The 26,134-nt window shown below is 46.0% G+C and overlaps 1 protein-coding gene across 2 annotated transcripts in view; it reads right to left on the reverse strand.

Annotated features, from left to right (window-relative positions):
• vwf (von Willebrand factor) overlaps nucleotides 1-26,134 on the reverse strand; it is a 208,587-nt gene that overhangs the window by 68,601 nt on the left and 113,852 nt on the right. For both annotated transcript variants that reach the window (XM_046342718.1, XM_046342727.1), the window contains exons 36-43: nucleotides 26,035-26,128; nucleotides 25,505-25,743; nucleotides 24,660-24,849; nucleotides 24,176-24,517; nucleotides 23,489-23,727; nucleotides 13,578-13,680; nucleotides 5,365-5,436; nucleotides 713-817 (exon numbers count right to left, since the gene is read on the reverse strand). In XM_046342718.1, coding sequence (XP_046198674.1) covers nucleotides 713-817; nucleotides 5,365-5,436; nucleotides 13,578-13,680; nucleotides 23,489-23,727; nucleotides 24,176-24,517; nucleotides 24,660-24,849; nucleotides 25,505-25,743; nucleotides 26,035-26,128 — 1,384 coding nt within the window. The remainder of the gene's footprint in view (nucleotides 1-712; nucleotides 818-5,364; nucleotides 5,437-13,577; nucleotides 13,681-23,488; nucleotides 23,728-24,175; nucleotides 24,518-24,659; nucleotides 24,850-25,504; nucleotides 25,744-26,034; nucleotides 26,129-26,134) is intronic.

The following is a 26,134-nucleotide window of genomic DNA, read 5'->3' on the forward strand; positions in this document are numbered from 1 at the left end:
TCAAAAGTTAGTTAACAAGTTTATCAACTTTCAAAGCATAATTACTTTCCCATTGTTGTTCAAAAATGCAGTGTATGATATACCATTTGTAGCTCTAAGTCTCTACTTTTTAACAATGTAAAAAATATATATATATTTTTTAATACTTCAAAACCTAATGGTAGGTCCTGGAAGTCACAACAATAGATGGGTGTTGGTTCAATTGTGATTTTAAAGAAGAGAGATATTTTGGTGTGGCAGTTTCTTTTCCTGTGATCACGGAGCGCTTTTTAGCAGAGTGGTTGGAAAGGACATGGAGCTCCTGCTCCATGCGCAACGAGCGGGATTTACAACTGCTCAACTCTGCTCCATGCTCTGGTGGGCACTGAAATTACTAATTAAAGATGGGGGAAAGTACACTTTTGTCAGAACAGGCTGGCTAAATATGCAGCAGTAACTCAACACACTGTCATTAAAGCTACATTCAAAGATGGTTGTTTTAATTAAGATTTTCAAATTTCATAGTGCAGTATATCCTTGTGTGTAACGGAACATTTAATTTCATTTAGACAAAGCGTATTCTTTGTTTAAAAAAAATCTCCATAAATGATCACTCACACAAGTGAACAAAAACCAATGTCCGTTCAGATATTCAGATAGTCAGATATCCAGATAGTCAGATAGTCATCCTTAATAGAGATCATATAATTCAGGATGTGTGTGTTTTACTCACCACAGTGATGAATGGGTTGACACTCTCCAGGGTTAGTTAGCACCACAGTCAGACCGTCTTCACAGCGAGGAACCTCCGGCAGCTGGCAACTAACCAGGTCACATACTACACACACACACACACACACACACACACACACACACACACACACACACACACACACACACACACACACACACACACACACACACACACACACACACACACACACACACACACACACACACACACACACACACACACACACACACACACACACACACACACACACACACAACCCAAACGCATACACACACAGGACACACAGAGTACACGAAAAACACAGTAAACAAACAAACAATACACACACAAACAATACCGGCGCACACACACACACACACACACACACACACACACACACACACACACACACACACACACACACACACACACACACACACACACACACACACACACACACACACACACACACACACACACACACACACAGTACACAGTATTATAGTATCACACACTACACGTACAGTATTACATTAGTATTAGTGTAGACTACAATATAGTAGTCCAATATAGTGCATTATAGTACATATTAGTACTGTAGAATAGTGCTGTAGCATTTTAATAATGTAGTACGTACCACTGTCACAACCTGATCTGTTTCACCTGTCTTTGTGCTTGTCTCCACCCCTACCAAGTGTCTCCCCTCATTATCTCCTGTGTATTTAAACCTGTTTTCTCTGTTTGTCTGTTGCCAGTTTGTTTTGTTCATCAAGCCTACCAGCGTTTTTCCCCTTGCTCCTGTCTTATGGCGGGAGGGACTCCATAACCTGGCAGAATGCCATGACCAGGCATTCGACACTTCTGGAGCAATTCCGTGGATTCCCTACTGGGCAGCGGGTCACACTCGTAATCGCCCAGCCTACCCCAGTGTCCCGAGAACCCCGCTTACCTCCTCCGGAGCTCTATGCTGGAGATTCTATAACCTGCCAGGCTTTTCTCTCCCAGTGCTCCCTCAATTTTCACCATGCAGCCTTCTGTGTTCCCCTCGATCCACTCGAGGATAGTGTACATCATAACGCTGATGTCCGGGAGGGCACTCGCCTGGGCTACGATGGTGTGGGAGCAACAGTCCACCATCTTTCTTAGTCTAGAGGAGTTTGAAGCGGAAGTTTGTAAGGTGTTTGATTCTCCGTTGTCTGGGAGAGAGGCTGCTCATAAGCTGCTCCCGCTACATCAAGACTCCCGTAGTGTGGCAGACTATGCAATGGATTTTCGCATGTTGCTGGCTGAGAGTGCCTGGAACCTGGAAGCATTGTTCGACATGCTTCTTCACGGATTATCGGAGGTGGTCATAAATGAGCTTGACTCCCTCATAGCCTTGACCATCCGAATTGATGGATGGCTTTGAGAACGTAGGAAGGAGAGGGAATCTGTACCCTTTCACACTCGTTCGCCCTCGATTCCCACCTTGCCTCCGAAGAATCCCGGACACACCCCCAAAGTCTATTTGTCCGTCCCCGAAGTCTACATGAACCCGACATCACCCGAGTTCTCTCAGGAATCACCGAAGGCCGATTTCAGAGTCCAGACACCTGGGCAGGGCTAGACTGACTCCGGCTGAGCGCTTCCGCCGACCCCACACCCAGAGCTATTGAACATTTCGTAGCAACCTGCCCATTAAAACCCAGGCTCATTAAAAGGGGCGAGTACTCCGGTGGGCCTTATGGAGAACTTTGCCTCTACCCTTACTCGCATGCATTTCCATGCCATCCTGCTGTGGGGGAATCAGTAGAAATCTCTCTGGGTACTCATCGACTCTGGGGCCGATGAGAGTTTTTTGGACGCTACTCTGGTGTCCGAGCTGGGCATCCCCAATCAGCCCCTCTCCATTCCCATGGACATTAGACCGCTGGACTGGCGCTCTATAGACAGGTTCACTCACAATACCACTCCTATAAACCTATGAGTGTCAGGGAACCACAGCGAGGCAATCCAATTTATGCTGATTAATCAGGTTCCCATTGTATTGGGATTATCTTGGCTCCAGTGACTCAATCCCAATATAGACTGGACTGTTGGTGCCATTATGGTCTGCAGCCCGTTCTACCACATACATTGTCTGAAGTGAGCACAGCCTGCCCAGGGACGTTCCTGTGGGCTCGGAAGTTGCCCCGGACCACTCCACCAAACCCGCGGAGTACCAGGACCTCCTGGAGGTGTTCTGTAAAGTCACTAAATTTCCACTTCACTGACACTATGACTGCGAGATTGACCTTCTCACAGGCACCATTCCGCCCTGGGAACGACTGTAGTTTCTGTCAGATCCGGTGACCAAGGCAATGGAGACCTACATTGAGGACTCCCTAGCTGCAGGATTCATCCGTCCTTCTGCATCCCCCGCCTTCTGCATCCCCCAGGGATCTTCTTTGTGGAGAAGAAGCAACCAACCCTGTGCCCGTGCATCGACTACCGGGGCCCAAATGACATTACAGGGAAGAACAGCTGCCTGCTACCACTCATCTCGACGGACTTTGAGACTCTCCAGGGGGACACCGTGTTCTCCAAGCTGTACCTATGGAACACCTACCCACTGGTGCAGATACGGGAATGGGACGAGTGGAAGACTGCCTTCAACACAGCCAGCGGTCACTACAAGTGTCTGGTCATGCCATTTAGGCTTACCAACGCCCCAACTGTGTTCCAGGCTCTGGTTAATGATGTTCTCTGTGACTTTGACTACCTCAACGAAATCCTCATCTTCTCCCGCTCCGCCCAAGAACACATGCTCCACGTCTGACAGGTTCTCCAACGCCTCCTGGAGAACCAGCTGTTTCTAATAGCAGAGAAGTGCGAATTCTATCACTTCACCATCCCCTTCCTGGGTAACATCATCACTGCAGGGAATGTACAGATGGATCCCGGGAAGGTGAGAGTGGTGGTGGATTGGCCCCAGCCTACATCCAGGGTGCAGCTAAAACATTTCCTGTGATTCGCCAACTTTTATCGCCGCTTTATCTGGGGTTAGAGCACCCTGGCTTCCCCATCTATATTCACCACTTCCAAGGTTCTGTTCACGTGGTCCCCAGCTGCTGACCGGGAGTTCCGGACACCGTTTCACCACAGCTCCCATCTTGGTTCATCTTGTTCCATCCCGCGAGTTCGTGGTGGAGGCCACTGCTTCGGATGTCTGAGTGGGGGCTGTCCTGTCCCAGCATTCTGCTCTGGACCTCAAGTTACATCCCTGCGCCTTCTTCTCCCATTTCCTAAACGCCATGGAGAGGAACTACGATGTGGGGAATTGTGAGCTACTCGCGATGAAGATGGCGTTGGAGGAGTGGAGGCACGGACTGGAGCGGGCGGAACATCTGTTCATTGTGTGGGTCGACCACAAGAACCTGGAATATCTCTGCACCGCCAAGCGTGTAAATTCCAGGCAAGCTAGGTGGGCCCTGCTCTTCACCTGGTTCAACTTCTCCCTCTCCTACCAACCAGGATCCAGAAACATTAAGCTGGATTCACTGTCATGCTGCTAAAGCCCTGTAGTTACCACACTGGTACTCCGGACAACAGTTTGAATGTGGTAATGTATTGTTGTATTGTATTGTATACAGCATGGCATAGTAATCTGGTGTGGTGTAATATTATAATGTATTGTAGGTATAGTAATTTAGTAGTGTAGTGTTATAATATACAGTATATATTAGTATAGTATTCTAGTAGTGCAGTATTGTAAAGAAAGTATATATTGGTATAGTATTCTAGCAGTGTAGTATTATAATACTGTATGAAGCATTTCGCTACACCCGTAATAACATCTGTATGTGACCAATACATTCAATTTGATTTAATACACAGTGTATATTACTATAGTATTCTAGAGTAGTATTCGAATATACCATATATTCAACTAACATCAAGGCGGTGGCCCGTTCCTGTAGGTTCATGCTCTACAACATCCGCAGAGTACGACCCTGCCTCACACAGGAAGCGGCGCAGGTCCTAATCCAGGCACTTGTCATCTCCCGTCTGGATTACTGCAACTCGCTGTTGGCTGGGCTCCCTGCCTGTGCCATTAAACCCCTTCAACTCATCCAGAACGCCGCAGCCCGTCTGGTGTTCAACCTTCCCAAGTTCTCTCACGTCACCCCGCTCCTCCGTTCTCTCCACTGGCTTCCAGTTGAAGCTCGCATCCGCTACAAGACCATGGTGCTTGCCTACGGAGCTGTGAGGGGAACGGCACCTCAGTACCTCCAGGCTCTGATCAGGCCCTACACCCAAACAAGGGCACTGCGTTCATCCACCTCTGGCCTGCTCGCCTCCCTACCACTGAGGAAGTACAGCTCCCGCTCAGCCCAGTCAAAACTGTTCGCTGCCCTGGCCCCCTCACGACGCCAGGACAGCGGAGTCAATCACCACCTTCCGGAGACACCTGAAACCCCACCTCTTTAAGGAATACCTAGGATAGGTTAAGTAATCCCTCTCACCCCACCCCCCCTAAGTTTTAGATGCACTATTGTTAAGTGACTGTCCCACTGGATGTCATAAGGTGAATGCACCAATTTGTAAGTCGCTCTGGATAAGAGCGTCTGCTAAATGACTTAAATGTAAATGTAATATATATTAGTAAAGAATTCTAGTAATATGGTACATACCACACTCGTATTCCGGACAACACTTGGACTCCCTCTTCTCCCTCAGAACCTCACAGGGTCCACACGCTGGAGCTACACACCCATACACACACACACACACACACACACACACACACGCACACACACACACGCACACACACGCACATTCTCCACTGAGTATGTGTGTTTATGAGTGTACCCCGTATGTCCATGTGTGTGTGTGTGTGTGTGTGTGTGTGTGTGTGTGTGTGTGTGTGTGTGTGTGTGTGTGTGTGTGTGTGTGTGTGTGTGTGTGTGTGTGTGTGTGTGTGTGTGTGTGTGTGTGTGTGTATCTGAATGTATATACATTGGGATGTATGGATAAAATGGACTTACATAAAGTATTTTCACATATTTTTGATACTGAATGTTATCGGATCTTCAACCAAAACCTAATATTAGATAAAGAGAACCTGAATTTGCAAATAACAAAAAAAGATATATACTTTAAAAAAATGTATTAACACCCAATCGCTCTGTATGAAAAAGTAATTGCCCCTTACACTCAATAACTGGATATGCTTTCACTGCTATGACTCTGACCAAACACTTCCTGTAGCTGTTGATCAGTCCACCTTTAGCTGCAATGACTCCAACCAAACACTTCCTGTAGCTGTTGATCAGTCCACCTTTAGCTGCAATGACTCCAACCAAACACTTCCTGTAGCAGTTGATCAGTCCACCCTTAGCTGCAATGACTCCAACCAAACACTTCCTGTAGTTGTTGATCAGTCCAACTTTAGCTGCAATGACTCCAACCAAACACTTCCTGTAGTTGTTGATCAGTCCACCTTTAGCTGCAATGACTCCAACCAAACACTTCCTGTAGTTGTTGATCAGTCTCTCACGTAGCTGTCGAGGAATTTTGGCCCACTCTTCCATGCAGAACTGCTGTAACTCAGAAACATACATTTTATCAGCATATCGATTGCGCAACCAGGGCTGGAAAAACCTTGGATCATTGCTATTTCAACTTCCGCGACGCATATAAGGCCCTGCCCCGCCCTCCTTTCGGAAAAGCTGACCACGACTCCATTTTGTTGATCCCTGCCTACAGACAGAAACTAAAACAAGAAGCTCCCGCGCTGAGGTCTGTTCAACACTGGTCCGACCAATCTGATTCCACACTCCAAGACTGCTTCCATCACGTGGACTGGGATATGTTCCGTATTGCGTCAGACGACAACATTGACGAATACGCTGATTCGGTGTGCGAGTTCATTAGAACGTGCGTTGAAGATGTCGTTCCCATAGCAACGATTAAAACATTCCCAAACCAGAAACCGTGGATTGATGGCAGCAATTCGCGTGAAACTGAAAGCGCGAACCACTGCTTTTAATCAGGGCAAGATGACTGGAAACATGACCGAATACAAACAATTCCCTCCGCAAGGCAATCAAACAAGCTAAGCATCAGTATAGAGACAAAGTAGAATCTCAATTCAACGGCTCAGACACAAGAGGTATGTTGCAGGATCTACAGTCAATCACGGATTACAAAAAGAAAACCAGCACCGTCATGGACCAGGATGTCTTGCTCCCAGGTAGACTAAATAACTTTTTTGCCCGCTTTGAGGACAATACAGTGCCACTGACACTGCCCGCAACTAAAACATGCGGACTCTCCTTCACTGCAGCCGACGTGAGGAAAACATTTAAACGTGTCAACCCTCGCAAGGCTGCAGGCCCAGACGGCATCCCCAGCCGCGCCCTCAGAGCATGCGCAGACCAGCTGGCTGGTGTGTTTACGGACATATTCAATCAATCCCTATCCCAGTCTGTTGTTCCCACATGCTTCAAGAGGGCCACCATTGTTCCTGTTCCCAAGAAAGCGAAGGTAACTGAGCTAAATGACTACCGCCCCGTAGCACTCACTTCCGTCATCATGAAGTGCTTTGAGAGACTAGTCAAGGACCATATCACCTCCACCCTACCTGACACCCTAGACCCACTCCAATTTGCTTACCGCCCAAATAGGTCCACAGACGATGCAATCTCAACCACACTGCACACTGCCCTAACCCATCTGGACAAGAGGAATACCTATGTGAGAATGCTGTTCATCGACTACAGCTCGGCATTTAACACCATTACATTTACCATAGTGCCCTCCAAGCTCGTCATCAAGCTCGAGACCCTGGGTCTCGACCCCGCCCTGTGCATCTGGGTACTGGACTTCCTGACGGGCCGCCCCCAGGTGGTGAGGGTAGGCAACAAAATCTCCACCCCGCTGATCCTCAACACTGGGGCCCCACAAGGGTGCGTTCTGAGCCCTCTCCTGTACTCCCTGTTCACCCACGACTGCGTGGCCACGCACGCCTCCAACTCAATCATCAAGTTTGTGGACAACACAACAGTGGTAGGCTTGATTACCAACAATGACGAGACGGCCTACAGGGAGGAGGTGAGGGCCCTCTGAGTGTGGAGTCAGGACAATAACCTCACACTCAACGTCAACAAAACTAAGGAGATGATTGTGGACTTAAGGAAACAGCAGAGGGAACACCCCCCTATCCACATCGATGGAACAGTAGTGGAGAGGGTAGTAAGTTTTAAGTTCCTCGGCGTACACATCACAGACAAACTGAATTGGTCCACCCACACAGACAGCATCGTGAAGAAGGCGCAGCAGCGCTGCCAACACACTGACCCAACTCCAGCCACTTTAATCATGGGAATTGATGGGAAATTATGTAAAATATATCACCTGCCACTTTAATAAACAATGCTACCTAATATAATGTTTACATACCCTACATTATTCATCTCATATGTATACGTATATACTGTACTCTATATCATCTACTGCATCCTTATGTAATACATTTATCACTAGCCACTTTATCTATGCCACTTTGTTTACATACTCATCTCATATGTATATACTGTACTCGATACCATCTACTGTATCTTGCCTATGCCGCTCTGTACCATCAATCATTCATATATCTTTATGTACATATTCTTTATCCCCTTACACTTGTGTCTATAAGGTAGTAGTTTTGGAATTGTTAGCTAGATTACATGTTGGTTATTACTGCATTGTCGGAACTAGAAGCACAAGCATTTCGCTACACTCGCACTAACATCTGCTAACCATGTGTATGTGACAAATACAATTTGATTTGATTTGATTTGATTTGAAGTTGAAATGAAAATGGTTAAAAAACAACACATTTAAACGTTTTGGAATAAGTCAAAGTTTAGACCTAATCCCAATCAGCTAAAGGTGGCACAACCAGTATATTGAGTGTAAGGGTGCAATTAATTTTTCACACAGGGGCTTTGGATCATTACAGAGGGTAGTGGGTACGGCCCAGTACATCAATGGCGCCATGCTTCCTGCCATCCAGGACCTCTATACCAGGTGGTGCCAGAGGAAGGCCCTAAAATTGTCATAGACTCCAGCCACCCTAGTCATAGACTGTTCTCTCTGTTACTGCACTGCAAGCGGTACCGGAGTGCCAAGTCTAGGTCCAAGAGGCTTCTAAACAGCTTTTACACCAAGCCATAAGACTCCTGAACATCTAATCAAATGGCTACCCAGACTATTTGCATTGCCCCAGCCCCCCATTTACACCGCTGCTACTCCCTGTTGTGATCTCTGCATAGTCACTTTAATATCTCCACCTACATGTACATATTACCTCAATTACCTTGACTAACCAGTGCCCCCCGCACATTGACGCTGTACCAGTACCCCCTGTATATAGTCTCGCTTTTGTTATTTTACTGCTGCTCTTTAACTACTTGTTACTTTTATTTATTTTTCTTATTTCTGTTTTTTAAACTGCATTGTTGGTTAGGGTCTTGTAAGTAAGCATTTAACTGTAAGGTCTACCTACAACTGTTGTATTCGCATGTGACTAATAAAATTTGATTTGATGTTACATACTTCTTAAATTCTTTTCATTAAAAAAAGGTGTGAAATTGCTGTTTCAATTGTTCACTCATGTTCACTTTTTTAATATTAGGTTTTGGTTGAAAATGGGATAACATTCAGCATCAAAAATATGCAAAAACAGAGAGAATTACAAAGGGGAAAATACTTTTCCACAACACTGTGTGTGTTATCATCAATGTTGGGTATGTATGTATGTGTGTGTTATGATCAATGTTGGGTCGGTATGTATGTGTGAGTTATGATCAATGTTGGGTCGGTATGTATGTGTGTGTTATGATCAATGCAGGGTCGGTATGTGTGTGTGTGTTATGATCAATGCAGGGTCGGTATGTATGTGTGTGTTATGATCAATGCAGGGTCGGTATGTGTGTGTGTGTTATGATCAATGCAGGGTCGGTATGTATGTGTGTTGTCATGCCTTGGTCATTGTATTTTGTGTTTTTGTTATATGTTTGGGTAGGCCAGGGTGTGACATGGGTTTATATGTTGTTTTTCGTATTGGGGTTTGTAGTATTTGGGATCGCGGCTAATTAGGGGTGTTGTATAGGCTTGGCTGCCTGAGGCGATTCTCAATTGGAGTCAGGTGCTTATCGTTGTCTCTGATTGGGAACCGTATTTAGGTAGCCTCAGTTTCGCTTTGTATTTCGTGGGTGTTTGTTCCTGTCTCTGTGTTGTAGTCACCAGATAGGCTGTAATTAGTTTCACGTTCCGTTCTGTTGTTTTTGTATTTCAGTTATTTCATGTACCGCTATTCTGTTCATTAAAGTCATGAGTAACCTACACGCTGCATTTCGGTCCGACTTTCTTCATTCAACAGACGAACGCCGTCACAAGTGTGTTATGATCAATGCAGGGTCGGTATGTATGTGTGTGTTATGATCAATGCAGGGTCGGTATGTATGTGTGTGTTATGATCAATGCAGGGTCGATATGTATGTATGTGTGTGTTATGGTCAATGTTGGGTCGGTATGTTTGTATGTGTTATGATCAATGTTGGGTCTGTATGTATGTGTGTGTTATGATCAATGTTGGGTCGGTATGTTTGTGTGTGTTATGATCAATGAAGGGTCGGTATGTTTGTATGTGTGTGTTATGACAAATGCAGGGTCGGTATGTTTGTGTGTATTATGATCAATGCAGGGTCGGTATGTATGTATGTATGTGTGTGTTATCATCAATGCAGGGTCGGTATGTATGTGTGTGTTATGATCAATGCAAGGTCGGTATGTATGTATGTATGTGTGTGTTATGATCAATGCAGGGTCGGTATGTATGTGTGTGTTATGATCAATGCAAGGTCGGTATGTATGTATGTATGTGTGTGTTATGATCAATGCAGGGTTGGTATGTATGTGTGTGTTATGATCAATGCAGGGTCGGTATGTTTGTGTGTGTTATGATCAATGCAGAGTCGGTATGTATGTGTGTGTTATGATCAATGCAAGGTCGCTATGTATGTATGTGTGTGTTGCCGTTATGATCAATGCAGGGTCGGTATGTTTGTGTGTGTGTGTTATGATCAATGCAGGGTCGGTATGTTTGTATGTGTTATGATCAATGTTGGGTCGGTATGTTTGTGTGTGTTATGATCAATGCAGGGTCGGTATGTATGTGTGTGTGTGTTATGACAAATGCAGGGTCGGTATGTATGTGTGTGTTATGATCAATGAAGGGTCGGTATGTATGTATGTGTGTGTTATGACAAATGCAGGGTCGGTATGTATGTGTGTGTTATGATCAATGCCGGGTCGGTATGTATGTGTGTGTTATGATCAATGCAGGGTCGGTATGTTTGTGTGTGTTATGATCAATGAAGGGTCGGTATGTATGTATGTGTGTGTTATGACAAATGCAGGGTCGGTATGTATGTGTGTGTTATGATCAATGCCGGGTCGGTATGTATGTGTGTGTTATGATCAATGCAGGGTCGGTATGTATGTATGTGTGTGTTGCCGTTATGATCAATGCAGGGTCGGTATGTTTGTGTGTGTGTGTGTGTTATGATCAATGCAGGGTCGGTATGTTTGTGTGTGTTATGATCAATGCAGGGTCGGTATGTATGTGTGTGTTATGATCAATGCAGGGTCGGTATGTTTGTGTGTGTTATGATCAATGCAGGGTCGGTATGTATGTGTGTGTTATGATCAATGCAGGGTCGGTATGTTTGTGTGTGTGTGTTATTATCAATGCAGGGTCGGTATGTTTGTGTGTGTTGCCGTTATGATCAATGCAGGGTCGGTATGTTTGTGTGTGTTGCCGTTATGATCAATGCAGGGTCGGTATGTATGTGTGTGTTGCCGTTATGATCATTACAGGGTCTGTATGTATGTATGTGTGTGTTATGATCAATGCAGGGTCGGTATGTATGTGTGTGCTATGATCAATGCAGGGTCGGTATGTATGTGTGTGTTATGATCAATGCCGGGTCCGTATGTATGTGTGTGTTATGATCAATGCCGGGTCCGTATGTATGTGTGTGCTATGATCAATGCAGGGTCGGTATGTATGTGTGTGTTATGATCAATGCCGGGTCCGTATGTATGTGTGTGTTATGATCAATGCAGGGTCGGTATGTACGTATGTGTGTGTTGCGTTTATGATCAATGCAGGGTCGGTATGTATGTGTGTGTTATGATCAATGCAGGGTCTGTATGTATGTGTGTGTTATGATCAATGCAGGGTCTGTATGTATGTGTGTGTTATGATCAATGTAGGGTCGGTATGTATGTGTGTGTTATGATCAATGTAGGGTCTGTATGTATGTATGTGTGTGTTATGATCAATGCAGGGTCGGTATGTATGTATGTGTGTGTTATGATCAATGTAGGGTCGGTAGGTATGTATGTGTGTGTTATGATCAATGCAGGGTCGGTATGTTTGTGTGTGTTACCGTTATGATCAATGCAGGGTCGGTATGTATGTGTGTGTTGCCGTTATGATCAATGCCGGGTCGGTATGTATGTGTGTGCTATGATCAATGCCGGGTCGGTATGTATGTGTGTGTTATGATCAATGCCGGGTCGGTATGTATGTGTGTGTTATGATCAATGCCGGGTCGGTATGTATGTGTGTGCTATGATCAATGCCGGGTCGGTATGTATGTGTGTGTTATGATCAATGCAGGTTCAGTATGTATGTATGTGTGTGTTGCGTTTATGATCAATGCAGGGTCGGTATGTATGTGTGTGTTATGATCAATGCAGGGTCAGTATGTATGTATGTGTGTGTTGCGTTTATGATCAATGCAGGGTCGGTATGTATGTGTGTGTTATGATCAATGCAGGGTCGGTATGATTGTGTGTGTTATGATCAATGTAGGGTCGGTATGTATGTATGTGTGTGTTATGATCAATGTAGGGTCGGTATGTATGTGTGTGTTATGATCAATGTAGGGTCGGTATGTATGTATGTGTGTGTTATGATCAATGTAGGGTCGGTATGTATGTGTGTGTGTGTTATGATCAATGCAGGGTCGGTATGTATGTGTGTGTTACCGTTATGATCAATGCAGGGTCGGTATGTTTGTGTGTGTTACCGTTATGATCAATGCAGGGTCGGTATGTATGTGTGTGTTATGATCAATGCAGGGTCGTTATGTATGTATGTGTGTGTTATGATCAATGCAGGGTCGGTATGTTTGTGTGTGTGTGTTATGATCAATGTAGGGTCTGTATGTATGTATGTGTGTGTTGCCGTTATGATCAATGCAGGGTCGGTATGTTTGTGTGTGTGTGTTATGATCAATGCAGGGTCGGTATGTTTGTGTGTTGCCGTTATGATCAATGCAGGGTCAGTATGTTTGTGTGTTGCCGTTATGATCAATGCAGGGTCAGTATGTTTGTGTGTGTGTGTTATGATCAATGTAGGGTCTGTATGTATGTGTGTGTTATGATCAATGCAGGGTCGGTATGTATGTTTGTGTGTGTTATGATCAATGCAGGGTCGGTATGTATGTGTGTGTTGCCGTTATGATCAATGCAGGGTCGGTATGTTTGTGTGTGTTGCCGTTATGATCAATGCAGGGTCTGTATGTATGTGTGTGTTATGATCAATGCAGGGTCGGTATGTTTGTGTGTGTTGCCGTTATGATCAATGCAGGGTCAGTATGCGTGTGTGTTTTACCTTTATGATCAATGCAGGGTCAGTATGTATGTGTGTTTTACCGTTATGATCAATGCAGGGTCTGTATGTATGTGTGTGTTTTACCTTTATGATCAATGCAGGGTCAGTATGCGTGTGTGTTTTACCTTTATGATCAATGCAGGGTCTGTATGTATGTGTGTGTTTTACCTTTATGATCAATGCAGGGGCGAGCAGTGCAGTTGATACGTTGACGATCCAGACACATACAAAACAGACACGTGTTCTCCTCTGGCACCCAGCTCTGTAGATACTACACAAAAACAGACACGTTTTACTATGCTTGTGCGGACCAATTCATTCCCATTCCAAATCCTATTTTTCCTAACACTTAACACTAATCCCTAACACTAACCCCTAACGCAAACCCCTAACACAGGGGTTCCAAAAGGTTTTTCCACATGACCCCATTTTGACATCTGAAAATCCTTATGACACCAACCATGTGAGAAAAAATATTATTTTTTATTTTTTATTTATTTCACATTTATTTAACCAGGTAGGCTAGTTGAGAACAAATTCTCATTTGCAACTGCGACCTGGCCAAGATAAAGCGTAGCAGTGTGAACAGACAACACAGAGTTACACCTGGAGTAAACAATTAACAAGTCAATAACACAGTAGAAAAAAAAGAAAAAAAAGTATTTATACATTGTGTGCAAAAGGCATGAGGAGGTAGGCGAATAATTACCATTTTTCAGATTAACACTGGAGTGATAAATGATCAGATGGTCATGTACAGGTAGAGATATTGGTGTGCAAAAGAGCAGAAAAGTAAATAAATAAAAACAGTATGGGAATGAGGTAGGTAAATTGGGTGGGCTATATACCGATAGACTATGTACAGCTGCAGCGATCGGTTAGCTGCTCAGATAGCAGATGTTTGAAGTTGGTGAGGGAGATAAAAGTCTCCAACTTCAGCGATTTTTGCAATTCGTTCCAGTCACAGGCAGCAGAGAACTGGAACGAAAGGCAGCCAAATGAGGTGTTGGAGACAGAGGAATGAGAAATGTGTAGGGTTAGGTTTAGGGATAGGGATAGGGTTAGGGTTAGGGTTAGGGTTAGGGTTAGGGTTAGGGTTAGGGTTAGGTTTAGGTTTAGGTTTAGGGATAGGGATAGGGTTAGGGTTAGGGTTAGGGTTAGGTTTAGGGATAGGCCAAATGAATCCAACATGGCGTAGCAGTACAGACGTTGTTTGTCGTTCTCCCGTGTAAATGTAGTTTTTTTTTGTCTTTTTTGTATATATTTCAGTACATTTTCAATCTCTTTTTCCATTTTAAAATGAAATATACCTTCTGGCAACCCGCCTCACTTACAGCCATCAGCAGCTAGACATCAGAAGCTAAGCAGCTAATTAGCTACTAGCTACTTAGTCATTGTTAGCTACTTCTAGCAGCCTTTACCTTTAGCACAGACACCAGCTGCTTTTATTGATAATGGATAATGGATAAAACTTGCCAGTCTGCCAGTCTGCACAACGCGCAATCAACCCTGAGGGTACCGGACTCCACTACAACACCTGATTCCTGCCGTAAGCCCTGGACCATTACTCCTGATCATTGCAGCTAGTTAGCTGCTCCCAAGTGGCCCAGCCCCAAAGCTAGCCTTAAGCCAGGCCCATCTCCCAGCCTGATCAGTGGACCCTATGATCACTCATCTACACAGCTGATGCTTCGCGGACTCTTCACGAACACGACTAGAATCCACTACCACTGGATTCTTGCCGTAAGCTCTGGACTTTTGCATTGGATGATTGCTGCTAGCTTGCTGCTACCGAGTGGCTATAGTGGCTAATGCCCTTGTCCTGAAGCTCGAGCCAGGCGCATCTCCCGGCTAGCAAACAAAATTACTCTAGCTACATAGCTCTTTTGTCAACTGGCCTGGACCCTTTGACGACACGGAGCAGCGCCGTTCCATCACGACTGGTCTGCTGACGTAATTCCATGCACCCTAAACCGGCTTTTGCCAGACGTCGATGAAGATGCTTTTACTTGCCCTGGCCTGCTAACTTTTTTTGTACACCGTGTCTCCTGCTTGCTAGCATGGTAACGACTACCTAGCAGCTTCCCTGTTTCATCTACTGCTGTTCACTGGACCCTATGATCAATTGGCTACATAGCTGATGCCTGCTGGACTGTTCATTAATCACTGTACTCCATTTAGTTTATTTTATTTATCTGTCGGCCCCAGCCTCGAACTCAGACCCTGTGTGTAGTTAGCTGACCCTCTCTGCCCATTCATTGCCATTTTACCTGTTGTTGTCTTAGCTGATTAGCTGTTGTTGTCTTACCCGTTGCTGTCTTAGCTGATTAGCTGTTGTTGTCTTAGCTGATTAGCTGTTGTCTTACCCGTTGTTGTCTTAGCTAATCAACACCTGTGATTGCTTCATGCCTGTCACTTTCTGACCTTTATTTCCTTTGTTTTGTCTTTTTTTAGTATGGTCAACGCGTGAGTTGGGGTGGGCAGTCTATGTTTTGTGTTTTTATGTTTTTCTATTTCTGTGTTTGGCCTGGTATGGTTCTCAATCAGAGGCAGCTGTCTATCGTTGTCCCTGATTGAGAACCATATTTAGGTAGCCTGGGTTTCACTATTGGTTTGTGGGAGTTTGTTTCCTGTGTCAGTGTTTGTGCCACACGGAACTGTTTCGGTTTGGTTTATTTCACGTTATTGTTTATTTGTTTTGTATTTCATAGTGTTCAGGCTTTTCTTATTAAAATCGTCATGGACACCTACCATGCTGCGTTTTGGTCCGATCCCTGCTACACCTCCTCTTCAAATCTGCCGTAACAATGCCTCGCTTTATGTCTCTCTCTAATGTCAGTATGCCTTGTATACTGTTGTTTAGGATAGTTATAATTGTTTTAGTTTACTGCGGAGTCCCACTCAACATGCCTCAGATACGACTTTTGCCCCACCTCTCACACATGCGGTGACCTCACCCAGCATTACTAGTTTGTCCAGAAATGCAACCTCTCTTATTGTCACTCAATGCCTAGTTTTACCTCCACTGTACCCTTGCCCTACCATACCCCTATCTCTACATTATGCCTTGAATCTATCCTACCACACACAGAAATCTGCTCCTTTTATTCTCTGTCCCCAACGCACGAGACAATAAGTTCTTATAGCCTTTAGCCATACCCTTATCCTACTCCTCCTGTGTTAACTATGCCACACAACTCTCCATCTGTGGCCTACTGTCATGTTTTGTCTTATATTGTCTTGTCATTTTGCTTTTCCCTCTGTTCGTTTTCCCCCTGCTGGTCTTTTTAGGTTCGTTCCCCTTTTTCTCTCTCCCTTCCTCTCTCTCTTCTCTCTATCGTTCCGTTCCTGCTCCCAGCTGTTCCTATTCCCCTAATCAATCATTTAGTCTTCCCACACCTGTTCCCTATCTTTTCCCCTGATTAGAGTCCCTATTTCTCCCCTTGTTTTCCGTTCCTGTCCTGTCGGATCCTTGTATATTGTTCACCGTGCTGTGTCTTTGTATCGCCCTGTCGTGTCGTGTTTCCCTCAGATGCTGCGTGGTGAGCAGGTGTCTGAGTCTGCTACGGTCAAGTGCCTTCCCGAGGCAACCTGCAGTTTATTATCGAGTCTCCAGTCAGTTCTCGTGATTACGAGTGAAATTGTTTTTATGCTTTATTTACCGCTCCGATTTGTCTAGGAGTATTGCTATTTCCTTAAACTGGATTAAAGACTCTGTTTTCGCCAAGTCGCTTTTGGGTCCTCATTCACCTGCATAACAGAAGGATCCGACCAAAGAATGGACCCAGCGACTACAAACGCTCGTAACACTGCCGTCGAGATCCAAGGAGCCATGCTCGGCAGACACGAGCAGGAATTGTCTGCTGCTCGTCATGCCATGGAGAACCTGGTCGCTCAGGTTTCCGACCTCTCTGGACAGTTCCAGAGTCTTCGTCTCGTGCCACCTGTTACTTCCTGGTCTGCCGAGCCTCCGGAACCTAGGGTTAATAACCCACCTTGCTACTCCGGGCAGCCCAAGGAGTGCCGCTCCTTTCTCACCCAGTGTGATATTGTGTTCTCTCTCCAACCCAACACATACTCTAGAGAGAGAGCTCGGGTTGCTTACGTCATTTCACTCCTTACTGGCCGGGCTCGAGAGTGGGGCACAGCTATCTGGGAGGCAAGGGCTGATTGTTCAAACAATTACCAGAACTTTAAAGAGGAGATGATTCGGGTTTTTGACCGTTCAGTTTTTGGTAGGGAGGCTTCTAGGGCCCTGGCTTCCCTATGCCAAGGTGATCGATCCATAACGGATTACTCTATAGAGTTTCGCACTCTTGCTGCCTCTAGTGACTGGAACGAGCCGGCGCTGCTCGCTCGTTTTCTGGAGGGACTCCACGCAGTGGTCAAAGATGAGATTCTCTCCCGGGAGGTTCCTTCCAGTGTGGACTCTTTGATTGCTCTCGCCATCCGCATAGAACGATGGGTAGATCTTCGTCACCAAGCTTGTGGAAGAGAGCTCGCGTCAACGGTGTTTCCCTGCTCCGCATTGCAACCATCTCCCTCCTCTGGCTCAGAGACTGAGCCCATGCAGCTGGGAGGTATTCGCATCTCGACTAAGGAGAGGGAACGGAGGATCACCAACCGCCTGTGCCTCTATTGCGGATTTGATGGACATTTTGTCAATTCATGTCCAGTAAAAGCCAGAGCTCATCAGTAAGCGGAGGGCTACTGCTGAGCGCTACTACTCAGGTCTCTCCATCTAGATCCTGTACTACTATGTCGGTCCATCTACGCTGGACCGGTTCGGGTGCTACATGCAGTGCCTTGATAGACTCTGGGGCTGAGGGTTGTTTCATGGACGAAGCATGGGCTCGGAAACATGACATTCCTTTCAGACAGTTAGTCAAGCCTACGCCCATGTTCGCCTTAGATGGTAGTCATCTTCCCAGTATCAGATTTGAGACACTACCTTTAACCCTCACAGTATCTGGTAACCACAGTGAGACTATTTCTTTTTTGATTTTTCGTTCACCTTTTACACCTGTTGTTTTGGGTCATCCCTGGCTAGTATGTCATAATCCTTCTATTAATTGGTCTAGTAATTCTATCCTATCCTGGAACGTTTCTTGTCATGTGAAGTGTTTAATGTCTGCCATCCCTCCCATTTCTTCTGTCCCCACTTCTCAGGAGGAACCTGGCGATTTGACAGGAGTGCCGGAGGAATATCATGATCTGCGCACGGTCTTCAGTCGGTCCAGAGCCAACTCCCTTCCTCCTCACCGGTCGTATGATTGTAGTATTGATCTCCTTCCGGGGACCACTCCTCCTCGGGGTAGACTATACTCTCTGTCGGCTCCCGAACGTAAGGCTCTCGAGGATTATTTGTCTGTGTCTCTTGACGCCGGTACCATAGTGCCTTCTTCCTCTCCGGCCGGGGCGGGGTTTTTTTTGTTAAGAAAAAGGACGGTACTCTGCGCCCCTGCGTGGATTATCGAGGGCTGAATGACATAACGGTTAAGAATCGTTATCCGCTTCCCCTTATGTCATCAGCCTTCGAGATTCTGCAGGGAGCCAGGTGCTTTACTAAGTTGGACCTTCGTAACGCTTACCATCTCGTGCGCATCAGAGAGGGGGACGAGTGGAAAACGGCGTTTAACACTCCGTTAGGGCATTTTGAGTATCGGGTTCTGCCGTTTGGTCTCGCCAATGCGCCAGCTGTTTTTCAGGCATTAGTTAATGATGTTCTGAGAGACATGCTGAACATCTTTGTTTTTGTCTACCTTGACGATATCCTGATTTTTTCACCGTCACTCGAGATTCATGTTCAGCACGTTCGACGTGTTCTCCAGCGCCTTTTAGAGAATTGTCTCTACGTGAAGGCTGAGAAGTGCTCTTTTCATGTCTCCTCCGTTACTTTTCTCGGTTCCGTTATTTCCGCTGAAGGCATTCAGATGGATTCCGCTAAGGTCCAAGCTGTCAGTGAGTGGCCCGTTCCAAGGTCACGTGTCGAGTTGCAGCGCTTTTAGGTTTTGCTAATTTCTATCGGCGTTTCATTCGTAATTTCGGTCAAGTTGCTGCCCCTCTCACAGCTCTTACTTCTGTCAAGACGTGTTTTAAGTGGCCGGTTCCGCCCAGGGAGCTTTTGATCTTCTAAAAAAACGTTTTACGTCCGCTCCTATCCTCGTTACTCCTGACGTCACTAGACAATTCATTGTCGAGGTTGACGCTTCAGAGGTAGGCGTGGGAGCCATTCTATCCCAGCGCTTCCAGTCTGACGATAAGGTTCATCCTTGCGCTTATTTTTCTCATTGCCTGTCGCCATCTGAACGCAACTATGATGTGGGTAACCGCGAACTGCTCGCCATCCGCTTAGCCCTAGGCGAATGGCGACAGTGGTTGGAGGGGGCGACCGTTCCTTTTGTCGTTTGGACAGACCATAAGAACCTTGAGTACATCCGTTCTGCCAAACGACTTAATGCTCGTCAAGCTCGTTGGGCGTTATTTTTCGCTCGTTTCGAGTTTGTGATTTCTTACCGTCCGGGTAGCAAGAACACCAAGCCTGATGCCTTATCCCGTCTTTTTAGTTCTTCTGTGGCTTCTACTGATCCCGAGGGGATTCTTCCTTATGGGCGTGTTGTCGGGTTGACAGTCTGGGGAATTGAAAGACAGGTTAAGCAAGCACTCACGCACACTGCGTCGCCGCGCGCTTGTCCTAGTAACCTTCTTTTCGTTCCTGTTTCCACTCGTCTGGCTGTTCTTCAGTGGGCTCACTCTGCCAAGTTAGCTGGTCATCCCGGTGTTCGAGGCACTCTTGCTTCTATTCGCCAGCGCTTTTGGTGGCCGACTCAGGAGCGTGACACGCGCCGTTTCGTGGCTGCTTGTTCGGACTGCGCGCAGACTAAGTCAGGTAACTCTCCTCCTGCCGGTCGTCTCAGACCGCTCCCTATTCCTTCTCGACCATGGTCTCACATCGCCCTAGACTTCATTACCGGTCTGCCTTTGTCTGCGGGGAAGACGGTGATTCTTACGGTTGTCGATAGGTTCTCTAAGGCGGCACATTTCATTCCTCTCGCTAAACTTCCTTCCGCTAAGGAGACGGCACAAATCATCATCGAGAATGTGTTCAGAATTCATGGCCTCCCGTTAGACGCCGTTTCAGACAGAGGTCCGCAATTCACGTCACAGTTTTGGAGGGAGTTCTGTCGTTTGATTGGTGCGTCCGTCAGTCTCTCTTCCGGGTTTCATCCCCAGTCTAACGGTCAAGCAGAGAGGGCCAATCAGACGATTGGTCGCATACTACGCAGCCTTTCTTTCAGAAACCCTGCGTCTTGGGCAGAACAGCTCCCCTGGGCAGAATACGCTCACAACTCGCTTCCTTCGTCTGCTACCGGGTTATCTCCGTTTCAGAGTAGTCTGGGTTACCAGCCTCCTCTGTTCTCATCCCAGCTTGCCGAGTCCAGCGTTCCCTCCGCTCAAGCGTTTGTCCAACGTTGTGAGCGCACCTGGAGGAGGGTGAGGTCTGCACTTTGCCGTTACAGGGCACAGACTGTGAGAGCCGCCAATAAACGTAGGATTAAGAGTCCAAGGTATTGTTGCGGCCAGAGAGTGTGGCTTTCCACTCGCAACCTTCCTCTTACGACAGCTTCTCGTAAGTTGACTCCGCGGTTCATTGGTCCGTTCCGTGTCTCCCAGGTCGTCAATCCTGTCGCTGTGCGACTGCTTCTTCCACGACATCTTCGTCGCGTCCATCCTGTCTTCCATGTCTCCTGTGTCAAGCCCTTTCTTCGCACCCCCGTTCGTCTTCCCTCCCCCTCCCGTCCTTGTCGAGAGCGCACCTATTTACAAGGTACGTAGGATCATGGACATGCGTTCTCGGGGACGGGGTCACCAATACTTAGGGGATTGGGAGGGTTACGGTCCTGAGGAGAGGAGTTGGGTTCCGTCTCGGGACGTGCTGGACCGTTCACTGATTGATGATTTCCTCCGTTGCCGCCAGGATTCCTCCTCGAGTGCGCCAGGAGGCGCTCGGTGAGTGGGGGGGTACTGTCATGTTTTGTCTTATATTGTCTTGTCATTTTGCTTTTCCCTCTGTTCGTTTTCCCCCTGCTGGTCTTTTAGGTTCGTTCCCCTTTTTCTCTCTCCCTTCCTCTCTCTCTTCTCTCTATCGTTCCGTTCCTGCTCCCAGCTGTTCCTATTCCCCTAATCAATCATTTAGTCTTCCCACACCTGTTCCCTATCTTTTCCCCTGATTAGAGTCCCTATTTCTCCCCTTGTTTTCCATTCCTGTCCTGTCGGATCCTTGTATATTGTTCACCGTGCTGTGTCTTTGTATCGCCCTGTCGTGTCGTGTTTCCCTCAGATGCTGCGTGGTGAGCAGGTGTCTGAGTCTGCTACGGTCAAGTGCCTTCCCGAGGCAACCTGCAGTTTATTATCGAGTCTCCAGTCAGTTCTCGTGATTACGAGTGAAATTGTTTTTATGCTTTATTTACCGCTCCGATTTGTCTAGGAGTATTGCTATTTCCTTAAACTGGATTAAAGACTCTGTTTTCGCCAAGTCGCTTTTGGGTCCTCATTCACCTGCATAACACCTACAACTGCTCTTAAATACATCTCCTCTCCCTCAACTCCCTTGATAATGGAGACGGGGTCTATCTGCAGTTCCGCCTTTTCATCCTCAGGCGCCTGCAAGTGGTTAACAAAAACACTGTTTGGACACTGTGTTAACTAACCTCCAGACTCGTTTCAATGCCATACAACTCTCCTTCCGTGGCCTCCAACTGCTCTTAAATGCAAGTAAAACTAAATGCATGCTCTTCAACCGATCGCTGCCCGCACCTGCCTGTCCTTCCAGCATCACTACTCTGGACAGTTATGACTTAGAATATGTGGACAACTACAAATACCTAGGTGTCTGGTTAGACTGTAAACTCTCCTTCCAGACTCACATTAAGCATCTCCAATCAAAAATTAAATCTAGAATCGTCTTCATATTTCACAACAAAGCATACTTCTCTCATGCTGCCAAACATACCCTTGTAAAACTGACTATCCTACCGATCCTCGACTTCGGCGATGTCATTTACAAAATAGCCTACAACACTCTACTCAACAAATTGGATGCAGGCTATCACAGTGCCATCCGTTTAGTCACCAAATCCCCATATACTACCCACCACTGCGACCAGAATGCTCTCGTTGGCTGGCCCTCGCTTCATGCTTGTCGCCATACCCACTGGCTCCAGGTCATCTACAAGTCTCTGCTAGGTCAAGCCCCGCCTTATCTCAGCTCACTGGTCACCATAGCAGCACCCACCCGTAGCACGTGCTCCAGCAGGTATATCTCACTTGTCACCCCCAAAGCCAATTCTTACTTTGGCCGCCTTTCCTTCCAGTTCTCTGCTGCCAATGTCTGGAACGAAATGCAAAAATCGCTGAAGCTGGAGACTCTTACCTCCCTCACTAACTTTAAGCATCAGCTATCTGAGCAGCTGAATGATCGCTGCATCTGTAAACAGCCCATCTGTAAACATCCAACTACCTACCCCACCCCATATTGTTTATATGGACTTTTTCTGCTCTTTTGCACACCAGTATTTATACTTGCACATCATTATCTACACATGTATCACACCAGTATTTATACTTGCACATCATTATCTGCACATGTATCACACCAGTGATAATTTGCTAAATTGTAATTACTTTGCTACTATGGCCTATTTATTGCCATACCTCCTTACACCATTTGCACACACTGTATATAGACTTTTTCTATTGTGTTATTGACTGTACGTTTGTTTATTCCATCTGTAACTCTGTGTTGTTGTATGTGTCACACTGCTTTGCTTTATCTTGGCCAGGTCGCAGCTGTAAATGAGAACTTGTTCTCAACTGGCCTTCCTGGTTAAATAAAGGTGACATTTTAAAAACTGGCACATTGAGAGAAGCAGAGAGTCAGAGGGATGAGAAATGTGTAGGCCTGAGGGCGCTGCCAAACTGGCACGTTGATTTTATCTGCTTGAACAGAGTCTGTGTCCCGGTAAACACCTTTAGCTATGTGTGTGTGGGTGTGGTTATGTGGTTGTGTGTTGTCTCACCGGGTGTGTGTGTCCGTGCTGGTCGACACACTGGTTGCAGGCGTCAGGTGACACACACTCTCCCCCCAGCGGCACCGTGTTCCCTGGACAAAAACACCCTTCTGTTGGCTTGGTGATACACACACTCCCATTACCACTAAGAACCCCTGAGTTGCCAGGCGACAGGCCAATGCTGCTGCAGTCCTCCACGCACCCGGTCCGACATGCATCATACTCCATGGAGCTGGGGCACTGCATGGCTACACACAATAATAATCATATTAATCATAATGATCATATTTAATCATACTAATCATAATAAATAATCATAATCTTCATCATCATCAACAATAATCATAATCTTCATCATCATCAACAATAATCATAATCTTCATCATCATCAACAATAATCATACACAATGTTAATAATAATTAATGATATTAATATCAAATAGTAATAATAATAGTAGTAATAAAGGTTTTATTTGTAAAGTGCATTTCTCGCACCAAAGGTGCTACAACGTAAAAAAAAAAGATTTTACTGTATTATAAAACAGAGAGAACACTGATCCGAGACAGGAATCAAAGCTAAATACAAGTCTCTTCATAACAAAACACACAGATTTATATACAGGTGTTGTCAGAACATAACAAAACACACAGATTTATATACAGGTGTCTTCAGAACAGAACAGGACACAGACTTACGGCAAAGGTTTGTGCTTCTCCAGTGGACACAGAGTCCTCTCTGTCGGCAGAGATGTGTATAGGAGGAAATTACATCACAGACGTCTGTCTCCTGACATGCTTCCTTTTGGCAGCGCAAAATGAAAGGCATGATGGGAACATGTGTGTGACAGGAGGAGAACACCTCGGAGCGTAGCACCTCACACGCCCTCGACGCTCCGTACACACACACTGGGGCATGCCGCGGGACACACACACCGTCGCCGCTCGATACCATCCAATCGGAGACGAGAAGAGCTGAGTCAGAAGTCGAACTGCCATTCCTCAGAGAGAGATAATTAACCCTCTCCTCGCCACACCACCCTGACACACACAGAGAATAATATTATTTAATTACCATAGTGAATTGTATGTTTATGTGTCAATTAATCCCATAAGGGACGGGACTTCATTTATGTGTGTGTGTGTGTGTGTGTTTACTATGTGTTTATCTGTAAGTGTGTACCACAGACTCCAGAGGTGTGGTTGATAGTGGAGGAGGTGAGTGTGATGGTGAACTCGTTTTTCTGAGGGGTAAATGCCAGGATGTAGCCGTGTTCCACAGATCTCAGCTGAAACATCACTCCTCCATAACGCATCACCTCCACCAGACTGGAGCGGAATGGGAGGGAGACAGGGGCTCCATCTACTGTCACCTAGACACACACACACACAGTACACACACTCATAGTATACACACTTATAGTGCACACACTCAGAGTACACACACTCAGAGTACACACACTCAGAGTACACACACTCATAGTACACACACTCAGAGTACACACACTCATAGTACACATAGTAATAGTAATAGTACACACACACTCATAGTACACACACTCAGAGTACACACACTCATAGTACACACACACTCAGAGTACACACACACATAGTACACACACTCATTGTACACATACTAATAGTACACACACTCATAGTACACACTGTCATAGTACACACTCTCATGGTACACATACTCATAGTACACACACACTCATAGTACACACACTCAGTACACACACTCTTAGTACACATACTCATAGTACACACACTCAGTACACATACTGATAGTACACACACTCTTAGTACACACACTCAGTACACACAATCTTAGTACACACACTCAGAACACATACTCATAGTACACACACTCTTAGTACACACACTCAGTACACACACTCAGTGCACATTCTCTCTCATAATACACATACTCAGAGTACACACTCATAGAACACACAGTCAGTACACATACTCAGAGTACACCCCCAGTCATAGTTCACACAGTCAGTACACCCCCCTAGGTCCTACCGTCATGTCGTCTTTCAGCAGTACAGTACTTTGCCCATGCGTAAATTCCATGACCTTCATGCAGACTTCGTTCTGATTGGATGACCCTGGGCAGGTTCCGCTGTGCAGCGTGACCTCTGAACCTCCCGTGTCCCCGGCAACCGTCAGCAGGGTGTAGGAACATAGACCCTCCCCTTCCAGCCTTAGAGCTACGCCATCAAACCTCACCACGTGGTTGGTGGAGCTACCCATACAGACACCTGGAGGGAGGGAGGGAGGGGGTGTGTTACAGATGCGTGTGGGTGAGTGCATCTAATATGTGTGTGTATGTTTATTCTGAGTGTGCTTAATGTGTGTGTGAGTGTGTTATAATGTATGTGAGTGTTTGTGTCTGTGTGAGTGTGCTTAATGTGTGTGTGAGTGCATCTAATATGTGTGTGTATGTTTATTCTGAGTGTGCTTAATGTGTGTGTGAGTGTGTTATAATGTGTGTGAGTGTTTGTGTCTGTGTGAGTGTGCTTAATGTGTGTGTACTTCGTGTTTGTACTAACAAGGGCAGTCCCAGTGGCAGCCACAGTTATCCTGAACTCTGAGAGGACTCATGTGGTTACTGCAGGCTGGGGGCTCCAGTCGATCACAGTTCACCTGGAT

The sequence above is a fragment of the Oncorhynchus gorbuscha genome, linkage group LG01 (genome assembly GCF_021184085.1).
Source record: "Oncorhynchus gorbuscha isolate QuinsamMale2020 ecotype Even-year linkage group LG01, OgorEven_v1.0, whole genome shotgun sequence".
Lineage (NCBI taxonomy): Eukaryota > Metazoa > Chordata > Actinopteri > Salmoniformes > Salmonidae > Oncorhynchus > Oncorhynchus gorbuscha.